The sequence below is a fragment of the Dendropsophus ebraccatus genome, chromosome 2 (genome assembly GCF_027789765.1).
Source record: "Dendropsophus ebraccatus isolate aDenEbr1 chromosome 2, aDenEbr1.pat, whole genome shotgun sequence".
Classification (NCBI taxonomy): domain Eukaryota; kingdom Metazoa; phylum Chordata; class Amphibia; order Anura; family Hylidae; genus Dendropsophus; species Dendropsophus ebraccatus.
The window spans coordinates 213,484,157-213,503,827 of record NC_091455.1 but is presented as its reverse complement, the minus strand read 5'-3'; the positions used below and the strand labels follow the sequence as shown (position 1 = coordinate 213,503,827).

Below are 19,671 nucleotides of genomic sequence, written 5' to 3'. Positions count from 1 at the left end.
ACACTATATTAGGGTCACAGCTAAGTTGTAGGGGTTCTCTAGCGCTACAAAAACATGGCCACTTTCTTCCAGAGACAGCACCGCTCTTGTCTCCAGTTTGGGTGCAGGTTTTGCTACTCGCTATTTGCTTCAATTGAAGTGAATGGAGCTTGAAGGGAATGTGTCATCAGATAATAACTTATTGTATAAATAATGTTTTTATGTTAAATATTTTTTAAGAATTTCTGGTTAAATTTTTTCTAATTTTCCATTTTTCTATCCATGTTATAAAATAACCCAGAAATCTTTACAGGTTTAGTGTTACTGATCTGTGAGACGTAGCGGCCCATACAAGCTGCTATTAGAGATGGGTGTATTATATTCCTGGGCCCTGTATGTTTCCTGTATGGCTCTACTTGGCATTGCTCTCACCTAGCCAGAATCCTGCTCCATACTGATGAGGGGCAACACCCCGAAACAGCTGTCTGTGGATGGTTACCTAGCCTTGGTTTTTCCCTTCTCATTACACTGACTTATAGGACCACTTATTATGGTGGTTTTGGTGTTTTCCCTAAAGTGGCCACCCCTTGGCTGGGTCCTTCCTGGAGGGATATCTGGCTAGTCCTGTTTTTTTTTTAGACTCTTAAATGAGGCTCCACAGGCTATATATGCACAGGCTGCATATTCATGTTTCCCAGGGAGCAATGCATCTAGGATTTCACTGCATTGAGCGCTTTAACCAGCAGCCGAAAGTGTTATCTATGACTGGTCTCCCTGAGATCAGTGATCTGTTTTGAATCCTGGAAATCTTGCAGTTCTCATTCTCACCACTGGGGATAAAACTAAGCTGAGACTTCCTGTTGTGTCTGTGGTGATAAGAGGAGGCTGCTGTAAAGTGATCTGTACAGCATTGCAGCGTCATGTGACACCAGTAGATAGAGGAGACAATAGCAGCTCCCTGTGGAATGACCTCTTCACAGGTCACAGAGCGTGCTCAGTAATGTCTCACATTCATTTCAAGAGAACAGACTCTGTCTATGTCCATGAGTCTTGCTGTAAAGCGTGTCACTAAATGCTGTTAAGAACAGTCTGGGCAAGATGGCCGCCCCCATAACAATGTACAAAAAGTGAAATAAATAAAAATTACAACCAGAAAATTGGACTACAGATTAGAATAAAAGGGCAAGTTTTAGTATCTGACATTCCGGTCATTTCAGCCTCTTTCAGGGAGTTGACAACTTCTAGAACTGAGTTTCTTAGTCGCCCTGCTCTTACAGTAAAGAATCCTCTTCTATGTTAGAACAGAACCCCTCTTTCCTCTAGACATAGAGGGTGCCCCCTAGTTATGGATACAGTGCTGGGTTTGTATGAAAGCCTGTGACCGCCAATATAATATTGCAGATATATGGAACCTTCATGAAGCCATAACCAGCACCTTGTCAGGGTTCTCTGTTCCTTACAGCTGCTCTATAGATCCTCCTTCAGCCCCTGCCAAGATCTTACTATTGCAGCCAGTGACGTCTGCTGGAGACCAGTCTGACCAGTTCCTGCCACTTGTCTCTGGCATTCCCCCCAGCTATGTGCAGTAGATGAGACATCAGGATCCTCACACTCTTACTATTGTTTGTCCAGTGATGGTGACTGCTCCGGTCTGCTCGACGGGTTTCTCTTCTTTACAGGTCACAGGCTGTTCACAGTATATAAGGTGGGTGACAACCAGTATGGCCGCTCATAAAACCAAGGTCCTGCAGGATGGATGAGACATTCACCCCCTGCTCTGTATCCCTGTATAACCAGACACATGAACCATTCAGGACTTTAGGAAAGCTGAGTGATAGATATAACTGAGACTTATCAGACGACTCAGGGATTTATAGGTATTGATGACTTTTTATTTTAGAAAAACTCTGATGTAAGTCCTAACGTTGTGGCTGCCACGTGAGATGTGAGATGTGTAAATTACTTACATTAAAAAAAATAAAAAATCTCCAGCCTTCCAGTACTTATCAGCTGCTGTATGTCTTGCAGGAAGTGGTGTATTCTCTCCAGTCTGACACAGTGCTCTCTGCTGCCACCTCTATTTCTAGAAATGTCCAGAGCAGCGGCAAATCCCCATAGAAAACCTCTCCGGTTCTGGACAGTTCCTGACATGGACAGAGGTGTCAGCAGAGAGCACTGTGTCAGACTGGAGAGAATACACCACTTCCTGCAGGACATACAGCAGCTGATAAGTCCTGGAAGACGGCAGATTTTTGAATACAAATAAATAACAAATCTCTGGCATGTTTTGGCACCAGTTGATTTGAAATATTGTTTTCCCTTAACTACCCCTGTAAGTTTGTGCAGTCATTGATCTACGCAATCTTAGAAAATATCCATATGGGACCCCCTATTCACCCCTGGGGAAAGGATGGATAATGTTTCACCGTCTGATAGTCTAATGGATTCATCTGTGCTTGTCTGAGGCCGGGAGGGGGATTCTCCGCATGCATAATGGAGGAGGAATAGTCATGGTCCGGGCCTGATCTTCACGGATTAGATAACTTGGTTTTGCAAGAGAAAAAGCGAGAACTGACCAACATTAGTGCCGGATTATTTGAAGGGTCATCTGGCTGCTCCATGTGCTGAGACCTGGGGTAGGACCAGAGCCTGAGGCACCAGAGAACAGACGCTCCCGATTTCTGGGACCTTATATGGTTCATGTAAAGGGACATAGAAGCTCTGGCTATCCTCTGCAGAAAGCTGATGGGTGGGGGTCTGACAGCTGGGACCCCACTGATCCTGAGAATAGGGGTGACAGTCCCTAAGACTGAAGGAAGCGCATAGCACATGTGCGGGCAGTGCTCCATTCATTCTCTATGAGCATTACTGAGCCCTGTCCTATGGATAGGGAATAACTTATAGACAGGAACCCTCTCTTCTTAATAGACATATCGAACCTCTACTGGGCTGAAATCCTGCGTGTGCGTGTCAGGTACCATGACTGGTCTACATGGATTAGTATTAGCTACATAGTATCCACAGCCCAGCCCTGTATCCATAGCCCAGCCCTGTATCCATAGCCCAGCCCTGTATCCATAGCCCAGCCCTGTATCCACAGCCGAGCCCTGTATCCATAGCCCAGCCCTGTATCCATAGCCCAGCCCTGTATCCATAGCCCAGCCCTGTATCCACAGCCGAGCCCTGTATCCATAGCCCAGCCCTGTATCCATAGCCCAGCCCTGTATCCACAGCCCAGCCCTGTATCCATAGCCCAGCCCTGTATCCACAGCCCAGCCCTGTATCTAGAGACGATCCACAGCCAAGCCCTGTATCCAGAGACAATCCCCAGCCCAGCCCTGTATCCATAGCCCAGCCCTGTATCCAGAGACAATTCACAGCCCAGCCCTGTATCTAGAGACGATCCACAGCCCAGCCCTGTATCCAGAGACAATCCAGAGCCCAGCCCTGTATCCAGAGACAATCCCCAGCTCAGCCCTGTATCCATAGCCCAGCCCTGTATCCAGAGACAATCCACAGCCCAGCCCTGTATCCAGAGACAATCCACAGCCCAGCCCTGTATCCAGAGACGATTCACAGCCCAGCCCTGTATCTAGAGACGATCCACAGCCCAGCCCTGTATCCAGAGACAATCCACAGCCAGCCCTGTATCTAGAGACGATCCACAGCCCAGCCCTGTATCCAGAGACAATTCACAGCCCCGCCCTGTATCTAGAGACGATCCACAGCCCAGCCCTGTATCTAGAGACGATTCACAGCCCAGCCCTGTATCCAGAGACAATTCACAGCCCAGCCCTGTATCTAGAGACGATCCACAGCCCAGCCCTGTATCCAGAGACGATCCACAGCCCAGCCCTGTATCCATAGCCCAGCCCTGTATCTAGAAACGATCCACAGCCCAGCCCTGTATCCAGAGACAATCCACAGCCCAGCCCTGTATCCAGAGACGATTCATAGCCCAGCCCTGTATCCAGAGATGATCCACAGCCCAGCCCTGTATCCACAGCCCAGCCCTGTATCCAGAGAAGATCCACAGCCCAGCCCTGTATCCAGAGAAGATCAACAGCCCAGCCCTGTATCCATAGCCCAGCCCTGTATCCAGAGACGATTCACAGCCCAGCCCTGTATCCACAGCCCAGCCCTGTATCCAGAGACGATTCACAGCCCAGCCCTGTATCTAGAGACGATCCACAGCCCAGCCCTGTATCCATAGCCCAGCTCTGTATCTAGAGACGATTCACAGCCCAGCCCTGTATCCAGAGACAATTCACAGCCCAGCCCTGTATCTAGAGACGATCCACAGCCCAGCCCTGTATCCAGAGACAATCCACAGCCCAGCCCTGTATCCAGAGACGATTCACAGCCCAGCCCTGTATCTAGAAACGATCCACAGCCCAGCCCTGTATCCAGAGACAATCCACAGCCCAGCCCTGTATCCAGAGACGATCCACAGCCCAGCCCTGTATCCAGAGACAATTCACAGCCCAGCCCTGTATCCACAGCCCAGCCCTGTATCCACTGCCCAGCCCTGTATCCACAGCCCAGCCCTGTATCCAGAGACGATCCACAGCTCAGCTCTGTATCCATAGCCCAGCCCTGTATCCAGAGACGATCCACAGCTCAGCTCTGTATCCATAGCCCAGCCCTGTATCTAGAGACGATCCACAGCCCAGCCCTGTATCCATAGCCCAGCCCTGTATCCAGAGAAGATCCACAGCCCAGCCCTGTATCCATAGCCCAGCCCTGTATCTAGAGACGATCCCCAGCCCAGCCCTGTATCCAGAGACAATCCACAGCCCAGCCCTGTATCCATAGCCCAGCCCTGTATCCAGAGAAGATCCACAGCCCAGCCCTGTATCCATAGCCCAGCCCTGTATCTAGAGACGATCCCCAGCCCAGCCCTGTATCCAGAGACAATCCCCAGCCCAGCCCTGTATCCATAGCCCAGCCCTGTATCTAGAGACGATCCCCAGCCCAGCCCTGTATCTAGAGACTATCCACAGCCCAGCCCTGTATCTAGAGACGATCCCCAGCCCTGTATCTAGAGACTATCCACAGCCCAGCCCTGTATCTAGAGACAATTCACAGCCTAGCCCTGTATCCAGAGACGATCCTCAGCCCAGCCCTGTATCTAGAGACGATCCACAGCCCAGCCCTGTATCCACAGCTCAGCCCTGTATCCATAGCCCAGCCCTGTATCCACAGCCCAGCCCTGTATCCAGAGAAGATCCACAGCCCAGCCCTGTATCCAGAGAAGATCAACAGCCCAGCCCTGTATTCATAGCCCAGCCCTGTATCCAGAGAAGATTCACAGCCCAGCCCTGTATCCACAGCCCAGCCCTGTATCCAGAGACGATCCACAGCCCAGCCCTGTATCCACAGCCCAGCCCTGTATCCAGAGACGATTCACAGCCCAGCCCTGTATCCCTGTATCAGTGTCAGGGGATTCGGAGGAGCCATCAATTAGGAAAGAGCAGATGGAGGAGCTGCCTGTTACCAAAGAGCATTATGGGGGTTGCATGGCTGTCACATCTAATGTCTATCAATATATATACTGTATGTGTGTATATACTGTATATATGTATATATGGAAGGGAGGTCTATATCAGATCAGTATCCGGCGCTCTTTGCCTTCACATCAGTGCAGTAGGGAGGTTGTTTCATCATCTTCCCACCATATTCTGATGGGAGTTGTAGTTTTGCTTTGGATGGGGGGCGGGGCACAGGTCAGGAGGTCATCATGTCAGTTACTTTTATGGAAAAGTTAGTGATTTTTTTGTAAAGGGGTACTCCACTCAAACATAACCTCTAATATCTTGTTTCTCATGGTGAGACTAACGATTCCTTCCATACTTGTTATTATATATTTAGTCTCCTTCCCCCAGTTCTCAGCTGCTGCTTTCTGATGAAGACACAAAAATCTGTGTGTGAGCATTTCTCTCTGTCTCCCCCTCCTTTCTGAGACAGCTGATGTAAACAAGTCCCTGGCATGCTTTATCTGCAACATTGTAGCTTCTATCCAGCGCTACAAAAACATGGCCACTTTCCCCCTCTCTTGTCTCCAGATTGGGTGGGGTTTGAAACTCAGTTCCATTGAAGTAAATGGAGCTTAATTGCAAACCGCACCTGAACTGGAGACAAGAGAGGGGGGAAAGTGGCCATGTTTTTGTAGCGCTGGATAACCCCTTTAAACCTCCCAGCATTACATAGAAGCTACAGTGTTGCAGATACAGCCTGCCATGGACTTGTTTACATAAGCCGTCTCAGAAGGGAGGGGGGAGACAGAGAGAAAAGCTCAAACACAGATTTTTGTGTCTTCAGCAGAAAGCAGCAGCTGAGAACTGGGGGAAGGAGACTGAACAATGCTATAAAGGAATACAGTATAATTGTTGCATCTCATTCCTGGCTACAGCTTATTCACATGATGCAGTGATGTAATAATTTTGTTTATTTTGCGTTTTTCATATAAATCTTGGAAAATTACAGGAAAACCTTCCTTATATGTGACATGTAGGCTGCAAGCTGTGTATGGAGAGCAGTCTATTGTCCCCTGTTATCAGCCACCCCTGACCCCAGCTGCCCCCGGCCGGGCTCCATCACTGGGGGCAGAGCGGGTGACAGCTGGGGGGGCCGTACCATCCCGGCTCCGGTCACCTCCCCCCCTCCCGCAGCTGCCAGTGGAGGGGCCCGGGCGCAGGCTGGTGACGTCACTGCGGCGCGCCGAATGTTTACGTGGAGATGGGAGAGCTCTGCGGCCGCTGCTAACACTGCGCATTGCTGTGTGTGTGTACAGGGGCCGGCATGGACGAAGAGGAGCAGGAGAGGAAGAGGAAGCTGGAGGCCGGCAAAGCCAAGGTACGAGCCCCGCGGGGGGTGCTGACATTCTGCCTGTCACGTCACATGTGTGTGCTGCCACTATGTGCTGCTGTGCCTGTCACCTGTGTGTGCTGCCACTATGTGTGCTGTGCCTGTCACTATGTGCTGCTGTCACCTGTGTATGCTGCCACTGTGTGCTGTGCCTGTCACCTGTGTGTGCTGCCACTATGTGTGCTGTGCCTGTCACCTGTATATGCTGTGCCTGTCACCTGTGTGTGCTGCCACTATGTGTGCTGTGCCTGTCACCTGTATATGCTGTGCCTGTCACCTGTGTGTGCTGCCACTATGTGTGCTGTGCCTGTCACTATGTGCTGCTGTCACCTGTGTATGCTGCCACTATGTGTGCTGTGCCTGTCACCTGTATATGCTGTGCCTGTCATGTCACCTGTGTGTGCTGCCACTATGTGTGCTGCGCCTGTCACTATGTGCTGCTGTCACCTGTATATGCCGTGCCTGTCACCTGTATATGCCGTGCCTGTCACTATGTGCTGCTATCATGTAATAGTGCTTTCTGTGCTGGTGTTACATGTCACATCATGTGTGCAGCTGTCAATTCGTACATATGTGTGCACTGCTGTCACCTGCTCCACACATTTGTATTCCTGCTGTCACCTGCCCCATCGGTGTATACTACTGGTGTCACCTGCCCCATAGGTGTGCGCTAGTGGTGTCCCCTGCCCCATAGGTGTGCGCTAGTGGTGTCACCTGCCCCATAGGTGTGCGCTAGTGGTGTCACCTGCCCCATAGGTGTGCACTAGTGGTGTCACCTGCCCCATAGGTGTGCACTAGTGGTGTCACCTGCCCCATAGGTGTGCACTAGTGGTGTCACCTGCCCCATAGGTGTGCGCTAGTAGGTGTACTATAATGTCTTATCTGCTGTGTATGTGTTACATGTGTGCTCTGAACATCCGTGGATTGCTGACACTGGGGCTCATGTATAAATCATCAGGGGCGTCCTGCCGGGGTAATACATTGCCCAGTGATATCTGGCCGGTGGCACCAATATCCTGCAACATGGCAGTAGAAACAGCATGCCCTATTGATCTATCTGCTGCGCTCCTTATTGTGTGATCTATACTACCACCAAGCCCGCATGGTCTGTGTACCGCCAGGGCCCGCATGGTCTGTGTACCGCCGGGGCCCGCATGGTCTGTGTACCGCCGGGGCCCGCATGGTCTGTGTACCGCCGGGGCCCGCATGGTCTGTGTACCGCCGGGGCCCGCATGGTCTGTGTACCGCCGGGGCCCGCATGGTCTGTGTACCGCCGGGGCCCGCATGGTCTGTGTACCGCCGGGGCCCGCATGGTCTGTGTACCGCCGGGGACTTATGGTTACAATGATACAGAACAATGTCTGTAGCATTCACTTTTCTAAGTCTCTGGATTGTTTTTTCTATTTACTATCTGCCCAGACCACTACAAGTCCTAGCATTAGTATGGACAAGCCGTGTAACTGGGGAGAGCCGCTCTTGTGTTATGTAGATGACATTTCCTCCATCGAATGTGGCTGGCAGGGATGGCACAGTTGTCGGGCACACGGCTGGGCTCCTCTCGCGGTGACAGCTGTCCCTGTCTGTGGGATATCTGCACCTGTTCACTGCAGTGGATCTGTACTTCTGTGTTAGTGCAGTTGTCGGGGCACAGGTGGTCATTGTGTACACAAGGCTGCATACACAGTGTATAGAGAGTCCTCAGCCTGTCAGGACTGTGGGGAAATGCAGCCAGGAGAACAGTGTATGTATGTGTATATATATATATATATATATATATATATATATACACTACCGTTCAAAAGTTTGGGGTCACCCAAACAATTTAGTGTTTTCCATGAAAAGTCACACTTCTTCACCCCCATACGTTGTGAAATGAATAGAAAATAGAGACAAGACATTGACAAGGTTAGAAATACTGATTTGTATGTGAAATAACATTGTTCTTCCATCACACTTTGCTTCCGTCCCAGAATCCTCCTTTTGCAGCAATTCCAGCATTGCACACCTTTGGCATTCTAGCTATTAATCTGTTGAGGTAAGCTGGAGAAATTGCCCCCCACGCTTCTAGAAGCAGCTCCCACAAGTTGGATTGGTTGGATGGGCACTTCTGGCGTACCATACGGTCCAGCTGCTCCCACAATGGGGTGGTGATCTGGTGACTGCGCTGGCCACTCCATTACCTATGATAGAATACCAGCTGCTGCTTCTGCTAGAAATAGTTCTTGCACAATTTGGAGGTGTTTAGGGTCATTGTCCTGTTGTAGGATGAAATTGGCTCCAATCAGGCGCTGCCCACTGGGTATGGCATGGCGGTGCAGAGTGATAGCCTTCCTTATTCACAATCCCTTTTACCCTGTACAAATCTCCCACCTTACCAGCACCAACCCCAGACCATCCCATTACCTCCACCATGTATAACAGATGGCGTCAGGCATTCTTCCAGCATCTTCTCATTTCTTCTGCGTCTCACAAACGTTCTTCTTTGTCATCCAAACACCTCAAACTTGGATTCATCCGTCCACAACACTTTTTTCCAGTCTTCCTCTGTCCAATGTCTGTGTTCTTTTGCCCATCTTAATCTTTTTCTTTTATTGGCCAGTCTCAGATATGGCTTTTTCTTTGCCACTCTGCCCTGAAGCCCAAAATCCGGCAGCCGCCTCTTCCCTGTAGATGGTGACACTGGCGTTTTGCGGGTACTATGTAATGAAGATGCCAGTTGGGGACCTGTGAGGCGTCTGTTTCTCAAACTAGAGACTCTAATGTGCTTATCTTCTTGCTTAGTTGTGCAACGCGGCCTCCCACTTCTTTTTCTACTCTGGTTAGAGCCTGTTTGTGCTGTCCTCTGAAGGGAGTAGTACACACCGTTGTAGGAAATCTTCAATTTCTTAGCAATTTCTCAAATGGAATAGCCTTCATTTCTAAGAACAAGAATAGACTGTCGAGTTTCAGATGAAAGTTCTCTTTTTCTGGCCATTTTGAGCGTTTAAAGGGGTAGTGCGACGCTAAAAAATTATTCACAGAATAACACATTACAAAGTTATACAACTTTGTAATGTATGTTATGTCTGTGAATCGCTCCGTTCCCCGTGTCCCACCACCCCCGCCCGTGTACCCGGAAGTGTTCGTGCATTATACATTACCTGATCCGTGTCGAGGCCGTCCGCCATCTTGTGCCAAACGTCATCTTCGGTCGGACGGCCGAATCGCTGCCGCCGTCCCCCCTCCGCCGCGTCATAACTGTGCTCAGCCGCGATTGGCTGAGCACAGTTATGCTCAGCCAATCGCGGCTGAGCAGCTGATGACGCGGATTGCACAACGACCTAGTAAAGAAACAAGAATAAGTGGTTTTTAGCCTCAATTTTCAGAATGTTTTGAAATAACCTTGAAGACATAAGACACAATGGAGCCCGTTATAATGACCCTTCAGACACTTTAATAATGGAATACATTGCTCAAATTTATGACACTGCGCCAAAACCGCCCCTGTGAGAGTCGGTGCTGTCAGTGAGCGGTGTATAGGCTGTATATAATGTGTGTGTGTATATACTGTATATAGTCTTTGCTCTCCCCTCTCTGGCGGTCTGTCCCTCGCGTTGCTCTGCGCTGTCAGCTGTGTATATACTGTATATAATGTGTATGTATATAGTCTTTGCTCTTCCCTCTCTGGCGGTCTGTCACTCGTGTTGCTCGGCGCTGTCAGGACGCGCAGTTGCCGGCAGGCTCCTGCTGCGGGGATTAGCCGGTGACAGCTGTGGATCCTCTGACATTTCGGCAGGGTTGAGTTCCTCGCTGTCAGCTCTCTGCGTGTCGGACATTGGCTGAGATTAGTGTGAATTGATCTCCGACATTTCCTCTTATTTGGGATAAGATTTGCTTTGCAGGTTCTGGGAGAGCTGCAGCCACTGGGACGTTGTCGTAGATCTGTCCGTTCACCTCTCCTGGAAGCTCTGAGGCTCCAAGGCTAATGTAATAGATCTGTAGCACTATGGCAGCCTCTGTGCAGGAGTATTGCTGTACGCTGTTATGAGGCATTGCTGTATACTCCCTGTGTTATGGGGGACATTGCTGTATACTCCCTGTGTTATGGGGGACATTGCTGTATACTCCCTGTGTTATGGGGGACATTGCTGTATACTCCCTGTGTTATGGGGGACATTGCTGTATACTCCCTGTGTTATGGGGGACATTGCTGTATACTCCCTGTGTTATGGGGGACATTGCTGTATACTCCCTGTGTTATGGGGGACATTGCTGTATACTCCCTGTGTTATGGGGGACATTGCTGTATACTCCCTGTGTTATGGGGGACATTGCTGTATACTCCCTGTGTTATGGGGGACATTGCTGTATACTCCCTGTGTTATGGGGGACATTGCCGTATACTCCCCGTGTTATGGGGGGACATTGCTGTATACTCCCTGTGTTATGAGGGCATTGCTGGGATTTTGCTGTAGGCTTCCTCTGATACAGTGGCATTTCTGCAAGTCCTGAGGGTATTGCTGCGGGCTCTGGTATGGGGGGTATTGCTGCGGGCTCTGGTATGGGGGGTGTTGCTGCGGGCTCTGGTATGGGGGGTGTTGCTGCGGGCTCTGGTATGGGGGGTGTTGGTGCGGGCTCTGGTAAGGGGGTGTTGGTGCGAGCTCTGGTATGGGGGTGTTGGTGCGGGCTCTGGTAAGGGGGTGTTGGTGCGAGCTCTGGTATGGGGGTGTTGGCGCGAGCTCTGGTATGGGGGTGTTGGTGCGAGCTCTGGTATGGGGGTGTTGGTGCGGGCTCTGGTATGGGGGTGTTGGTGCGGGCTCTGGTATGGGGGGTGTTGCAGGCTCTGGTATGGGGGGGGACATGCGGTGGGCTCTGGTTTGGGTGTTATTGGTGCGGGCTCTGGTATGGGGGGGTGTTGAAGGCTCTGGTATGAGTGTGTTGGTGCAGGCTCTGGTATGGGGGGACATGCGGTGGGCTCTGGTTTGGGTGTTATTGGTGCAGGCTCTGGTATGGGGGTGTTGGTGCGGGCTTTGGTATGGGGGGTGTTGCAGGCTCTGGTATGGGGGGTGTTGTAGGCTCTGGTATGGGGGGACCTGCGGTGGGCTCTGGTGTGGGTGTTTGGTGCAGGCTCTGGTATGGGGGTGTTGCTGCGGGCTCAGGTATGGGTGTTATTGGTGCAGGCTCTGGTGTGGGGGGTATTATTGCAGGCTCTGGTGTGGGTGTGTTGCTGCGGGCTTTGGTATGGGGGGACCTGCGGTGGGCTCTGGTGTGGGTGTTATTGGTGCAGGCTCTGGTATGGGGGGACCTGCGGTGGGCTCTGGTGTGGGTGTTATTGGTGCAGGCTCTGGTGTGGGTGTTATTGGTGCAGGCTCTGGTATGGGGGGACCTGCGGTGGGCTCTGGTGTGGGTGTTATTGGTGCAGGCTCTGGTGTGGGTGTTATTGGTGCAGGCTCTGGTGTGGGTATTATTGGTGCAGGCTCTGTTATGGGTATTATTGGTGCAGGCTCTGGTGTGGGTGTTATTGGTGCAGGCTCTGGTATGGGGGGACCTGTGGTGGGCTCTGGTGTGGGTGTTATTGGTGCAGGCTCTGTTGTGGGTATTATTGGTGCAGGCTCTGGTGTGGGTGTTATTGGTGCAGGCTCTGGTATGGGGGGACCTGCGGTGGGCTCAAGTATGGGGTATTGTTGCAGGCTCAGGTATGGGGGTATTGTTGCAGGCTCCGGTGTGGGTGTTATTGGTGCAGGCTCTGTTGTGGGTGTTATTGGTGCAGGCTCTGTTGTGGGTGTTATTGGTGCAGGCTCTGTTGTGGGTGTTATTGGTGCAGGCTCTGGTGTGGGTGTTATTGGTGCAGGCTCTGGTGTGGGTGTGTTGCTGCGGGCTCTGGTATGAGGGGTATTGCTGGTAGGCTTTGGTATGGGGGCATTGCTGCAGGTGAGCCCTGTTATTGGGGTAGGCTAATACTACATCAGGCAATGCTCTGTGACTGTAATCATTGTGTTTCTTGGTGAAGTTGTGGGCTTCTTTAGTGTAAGGGCGGCTGAGGCTGAACCGCTGCAGGATACACTGTATATATGTTGTATATGTGTATTCTATGTTTGGTCTTGAACATATTGCTTTTTGTCTGTTTTCTCCAGGCATTCGGGAATATTAATGTCTCCTTTATCATAACATTTTATCTCTCTCTGTGTGTATAGAGACTGATGTCGGACACATTCCCGCTAGTTGCCTTCTCTTGCAGTGTGTTGCGTGTCCCTGTAGCGTGGCCATATGGCGGACCCCTGTGGAGACCCGGGGAGACCTCCGTGTACGGGTCACAGCTTATATATCCGTGGTGTCAGGCCTGTTCATGGCTCTTGTGTGACTCCTGCTCCGTGTTTTGTTGTTGTATACATGCAGATGTGGTGTCATTGTATGACGGATCCTGCGGCTTTTATTGTATTGTGTAACTTACAGGATTATTATGGTGTCAGCTTTATGGGAGGCTGTAAATCTCTTACGTGTCTTAGGAGAACTCCATTAAAGTCACTGTAAATGTCTCTGCACAATAATCCGACGGATGTTTTATTAGATGTGTGGTCCCTATTGTCCCTTAAAAACTAATTATTTTTCTGCATATTTCTTATTGTACTGTACATATTGGGTTAAATGGTCATTGTTGTTTCAAGAAGATTCCCTCCATGTGATGTATTTGATCCGAACCTAGTCATAAGTCACTATAAACCAGAATGAATCCTCGCCCTAGGAAGACATCTCTAAAGCCTTGGCCACTAGGTGTCACGCAACTGCTATGGGTCCTGGGTGACCCGCTCCCCACCGCTTGAGAGCTGCCTGCAGCCAGAGCTCCCCGGTATTATTTGGTGCACATACACCAATTTTTAGCATAGGTTTCTTCCATCTCTCCAGTACAGTATTATTTGGTGCACATACACCAGTTTTTAGCACAGATTTATTCTGCCTCTCTGGTGTCTCTGGTACGGTATTGTTTGGTGCACATACACCAGTTTTTAGCACTGGTTTCCTCCATCTCTCCAGTACGGTGTTATTTGGTGCACATACACCAGTTTTTAACACAGATTTCCACCATCTCTCCGGTACGGTGTTATTTGGAGCACATACACCAGTTTTTAACACAGATTTCCACCATCTCTCCGGTACGGTGTTATTTGGAGCACATACACCAGTTTCTAGCACAGATTTATTCTGCCTCTCTGGTGTCTCTGGTACGGTATTGTTTGGTGCACATACACCAGTTTTTAGCACTGGTTTCCTCCATCTCTCCAGTACGGTGTTATTTGGTGCACATACACCATTTTTTAGCACTGGTTTCCTCTGTCTCCCCGGTATTATTTGGTGCACAGGTGTATTCCATTTCTCCAGTACAGTATTATTTGGTGCACATGCACTAGTTTCTAACACAGGTTTCCTCTCCGGTGTCTCTGGTATGGTATTGTTTGGTGCACATACGCCAGTTTTTAGCACAGATTTATTCCTTCTCTCCGGTGTGGTGTTATTTGTTGCACATACACCAGTTTTTAGCACAGGTTTATTCTGCCTCTGCAGGACAATATTATTTGGTGCACATACACCAGTTTTTAGCACTGGTTTCCTCCATCTTTCCAGTACAGTGTTATTTGGTGCACATACACCAGTTTTTAGCACAGGTTTATTCCATCTGTCTGTTACGGTGTTATTTGGTTCACATACACCAGTTTTCAGCAGTGTTATTTGGCAGCTCTCAGCACTCATTGGCTCGTCCTGCAATGTATTAGATCTTTGCTATTTTGAGAGGTGCAGTATAATAAAGCCGGCGTTGTGTGAATGGAGGAGCGGCCGGACGGGTGACTCACTGCGTCCACTTCATACTTGTTCCTTCTGAGTCTCCTTTCTTGCCAGTTACTTAGACTTATATTACAGTAATCTGAGGGTGGCAGCCTGCTGAGGGGAGCTGCCGCCATCATCATTCATACCAGTGGCCACAGAGGTGACACACTTTTCCTGGGGTGACAGTGAACGGGCAGTGGTGTATTCCTCCAATAGACCTGCCATGCTTGTATTAACCCCTTCCTGCACTGAAACCATACATCGCTGGATCTCTGCAGTTTTTGTGACCTGACGTACTTCCATACCACAGGAGCTGTGTCCATGTTGACACTTGGGGGTGCTAGCTGTCTTATACACCTGACATCCTCCTGCAACCTTTGGGGTAATAGATAACTCAGATCCTGGCTACATTGCATTGTCAAAACCTGCAAATACACAGCCCCTCATGTGAACACAGGGGGCAGATGGGTTACTGTCACAGCCGGGGGTCTCATAATAGCTCTAGCATTAAGCGACTGAACCTACTGATTTCTGGTGGGGCAAGCTGACTGTATGATGTTTATGGGGCCCTCCAACTCTTCACCTCCAGTCCAGTTGATGTTTGGGTAGGGAAGGCTCAGTTTGATCATTTTGTTTTCGAGAGAAAAACAGTCTGGCAGCGGCTTACCTGGGTGACTGTCAGTGTACTGCAGGCAGGGTGTAATAGGGTGACTGTCAGTGTACTGCAGGCAGGGTGTAATAGGTTGACTGTCAGTGTACTGCAGGCAGGGTGTAATAGGTTGACTGTCAGTGTACTGCAGGCAGGGTGTAATAGGATGACTGTCAGTGTACTGCAGGCAGGGTGTAATAGGTTGACTGTCAGTGTACTGCAGGCAGGGTGTAATAGGATGACTGTGAGTGTACTGCAGGCAGGGTGGAATAGGATGACTGTGAGTGTACTGCAGGCAGGGGTGTAATAGGATGACTGAGTGTACTGCAGGCAGGGGTGTAATAGGATGACTGAGTGTACTGCAGGCAGGGGTGTAATAGGATGACTGTCAGTGTACTGCAGGCAGGGGTGTAATAGGATGACTGAGTGTACTGCAGGCAGGGGTGTAATAGGATGACTGTCAGTGTACTGCAGGCAGGGGTGTAATAGGATGACTGTCAGTGTACTGCAGGCAGGGTGTAATAGGATGACTGTCAGTGTACGGCAGGCAGGGGTGTAATAGGATGACTGAGTGTACTGCAGGCAGGGGTGTAATAGGATGACTGAGTGTACTGCAGGCAGGGGTGTAATAGGATGACTGTCAGTGTACTGCAGGCAGGGGTGTAATAGGATGACTGTCAGTGTACTGCAGGCAGGGTGTAATAGGATGACTGTCAGTGTACTGCAGGCAGGGGTGTAATAGGATGACTGTCAGTGTAATAATTCTGGTAACACCAGTCAGTGTGTTTTTTTTTTTCTTCATCCTCCTTGACTAGAAGTTGAAGATGAAAGATTTAAACAAGGTCTATTGTCTCTAGCTCCCTGTTACTAACTCCAGCCCCTCCAGCTTACATCACCATCATATACACAAATACAGATATATCTTTATTGGGACATATAGGGAAGAGTGATGTCACAGCAGGCAGAGGAGCAGATAGGGAATGAATACTGCAGACTGTTCTGCTGTGTGTAAGAGTCCTAGGAGGGGGGTGAGCAGGGTGTGAGGGCTATGATGAATAGAGGGAAAGCAATGCATTATGGGAGTTGTAGTACTGAGCATCTCCACATGATTATCTGACATATGAAGAAACACACAACAAATAGATTCTTGGTAGTTTCAGATCCAGGACAGACAGGTAGGTAATGCTATATGTACTCATATACTACAGCAGCTTTATTATTTTACTTTGAGTTCCCCTTTAAGGTGTGATAGAAGAAACCAGTGCACCATGGAGCAGGCTGCATCCTTACAGGGTGAATAGGATTGTTGTTATTACTGATAATGGGCGCTGCCCGCATCACCGTCACCATCGCCGTTCTATTCTGGGCTGTAGATAAGTTGTGAGGCGTCTGGGAGCAGGCAAGTGTTTTATGGACAGCGCAGCGATCAGTGACAGATGGGCCGGATCTGTCTCCTGGCCGCTGCGACTAACAGACCAATAAGACTGTCGGCGAGCCTCCGTGTTCTGACTGGTACAGGGGCCCTGACCGGAGACTTATGGTGTCACACAGTCATGTGCCAAAGCTGTGTCGCAGTCACTATGGGTGGCGTAAAATGTGACGTGTGAACAGAGTCATAGAGCAGAATGCAGGGGTCACAGCAGATGCGGCCTCTTTTATTTTCAGTATTTTAAATACTGTAAATATAAGTGTTTTTATATATTTTGGGCCTCAAAGGGGTACTCCGGGCGGGAGGGCTTTTTTCACTATGGCTGTGGAGGGGATGGATGAAAGCAACGACGTCCACTTACCTCCCTGGTTCCTGCGCTGGGTCCAGCATTGTGCTGCTCGGGCCGCTTCCTGGTCTATGATGCGGCTTGAGATGTGTCACTTCAAGCCATTCAGCGGCATAGGCGGGACCCGGCTACAGCCACTGAACGGCTGAGTGGGCTTGAAACGTCATATCTCAAGCCGCATCATAGACCAGGAAGCGGTCAGAGACCGGAGCAGTGTGATGCTGGACCCAGCGCAAGAACCGGAGTACCCCTTTAATTTAAATCTAGAAAAAAAATTTTTTGCATACAAAACACCCATATTACGCGTAGAAAAGTACTGAGCACCTGTGGTCTCGACTGTAGTTGTAGTTGTAATTTTTAAAAAAAATATATATATGTATGTGAGCTGTCAAGTATTGATAGTTTTGTCCCACTAAATTCAATCTGGTTCAGTGGGGAACTCCGGCAAAAATGAATGTCTTTTTAAATCAACTACTGTCAGAACTTTCTATTTTACTTTTCAAAATGAAAGCCGATCTGTGATTTTTGCTAGGGACAACAGAGCCCAGTGTGTAGTGACTCCGGATACACATGGCGACCCCAGTGACACAGCATTGGGTGGTATGGTGACCCCCACCCCCCAGGATCCTCAGCACGGGGCGGCCCCTCATCTCTAAAGTTGTTGTTCAATAGTAAATGGAATTGATAATGTCAGCGATTGTGTTTGTTCTAATTCCGCAGGTTTTAGCACCAATAAAGATGTTGTTGTTGGACAATGGTCGCCGTCTGGTGACGCTCCTGTCTGGGATTTCTCAAGGACATGTCTGGTCTGTAATTCTCGTTCCCATCGCTCGCGCTGTCTGGCGGCATACAACCTTATTCTATAAAAGGGAGAAAAATTGGTAAAAGATCCAGGATGCCGGCATTAACCCTTCAGGGGCATTGTTGTGTTCAGTTGTTAATGGGTGCAGTTACAGCGATGGGCCTTAGGGGGCAGTGTGCTATGCATCCTTCGTCCCCTGCTGGAAAAATAACCATAGAAGAGCAAATCTTGGTTTTGGTCTGATCAGGGGTCTATGTTAGAGGGTCTGGTCTGAAGTCTGCTTTACAGGGTTTGGTGTCTATATTAGAGAGTCTGTTCTGGGGTCTACACTACAGGGTCTGGTCTACGTTAGAGGGTCTGAGGCCTATGTTAAAGGGTCCTGGTCTGGGGTCTCTGTTACAGGGTCTGGTCTGGGGTCTCCGTTACAGGGTCTGGTCTGGGGTCTCCGTTACAGGGTCTGGTCTGGGGTCTCCGTTACAAGGTCTGGTCTGGGGTCTCCGTTACAGGGTCTGGTCTGGGGTCTCCGTTACAAGGTCTGGTCTGGGGTCTCCGTTACAGGGCCTGGTCTGGGGTCTCCGTTACAGGGCCTGGTCTGGGGTCTCCGTTACAGGGCCTGGTCTGGGGTCTCCGTTACAGGGCCTGGTCTGGGGTCTCCGTTACAGGGCCTGGTCTGGGGTCTCCGTTACAGGGCCTGGTCTGGGGTCTCCGTTACAGGGCCTGGTCTGGGGTCTCCGTTACAGGGTCTGGTCTGGGGGCTCCGTTACAGGGCCTGGTCTGGGGGCTCCGTTACAGGGCCTGGTCTGGGGGCTCCGTTAAACGGTCTAGGGCCTATGTTGGAGGTTCCTGATCTGGAGCCTGAATTAAGCTGCTTATTCCATGCTGCTTTTGTCTGGATGAATAAAGTTTTGGGATTTTTGCAAGAACTGTGTTGCTGGACATTGCTTTTTAATGTGTATATATACACTACCATTCAAAAGTTTGGGGTCACATTGAAATGTCCTTATTTTTGAAGGTAAAGCACTGTACTTTTCAATGAAGATAACTTTAAACAAATCCCCTCTATACATTGCTAATGTGGTAAATGACTATTCTAGCTGCAAATGTCTGTTTTTTGGTGCAATATCTACATAGGTGTATAGAGGCCCATTTCCAGCAACTATCACTCCAGTCTTCTAATGGTACAATGTGTTTGCTCATTGGCTCAGAAGGCTAATTGATGATTAGAAAACCCTTGTGCAATCATGTTCACACATCTGAAAACAGTCTAGCTCGTTACAGAAGCTACAAAACTGACCTTCCTTTGAGCAGATTGTGTTTCTGAAGCATCACATTTGTGGGGTCAATTAAATGCTCAAAATGGCCAGAAAAAGAGAACTTTCATCTGAAACTCGACAGTCTATTCTTGTTCTTAGAAATGAAGGCTATTCCATGCGAGAAATTGCTAAGAAAATGAAGATTTCCTACAACGGTGTGTACTACTCCCTTCAGAGGACAGCACAAACAGGCTCTAACCAGAGTAGAAAAAGAAGTGGGAGGCCGCATTGCACAACTAAGTAAGAAGATAAGCACATTAGAGTCTCTAGTTTGAGAAACAGACGCCTCACAGGTCCCCAACTGGCATCTTCATTACATAGTACCCGCAAAACGCCAGTGTCACCATCTACAGGGAAGAGGCGGCTGCAGGATTTTGGGCTTCAGGGCAGAGGGGCAAAGAAAAAGCCATATCTGAGACTGGCCAATAAAAGAAAAAGATTAAGATGGGCAAAAGAACACAGAGATTGGACAGAGGAAGACTGGAA

General features: G+C 49.5%; 1 protein-coding gene across 6 annotated transcripts in view; it reads left to right on the top strand.

Moving 5' to 3' along the window:
- Positions 1-19,671, top strand: part of AKAP9 (A-kinase anchoring protein 9) — a 161,265-nt gene that overhangs the window by 6,342 nt on the left and 135,252 nt on the right. For 5 of the 6 annotated variants that reach the window (XM_069959453.1, XM_069959451.1, XM_069959452.1 and 2 more), the window contains exon 3: positions 6,773-6,834. In XM_069959453.1, the coding sequence (XP_069815554.1) occupies positions 6,773-6,834 (62 nt within the window). Of the gene's footprint in view, positions 1-1,662; positions 1,685-6,772; positions 6,835-19,671 lie in introns of those variants that run through there. The other variant, XM_069959454.1, reaches the window with a different exon arrangement.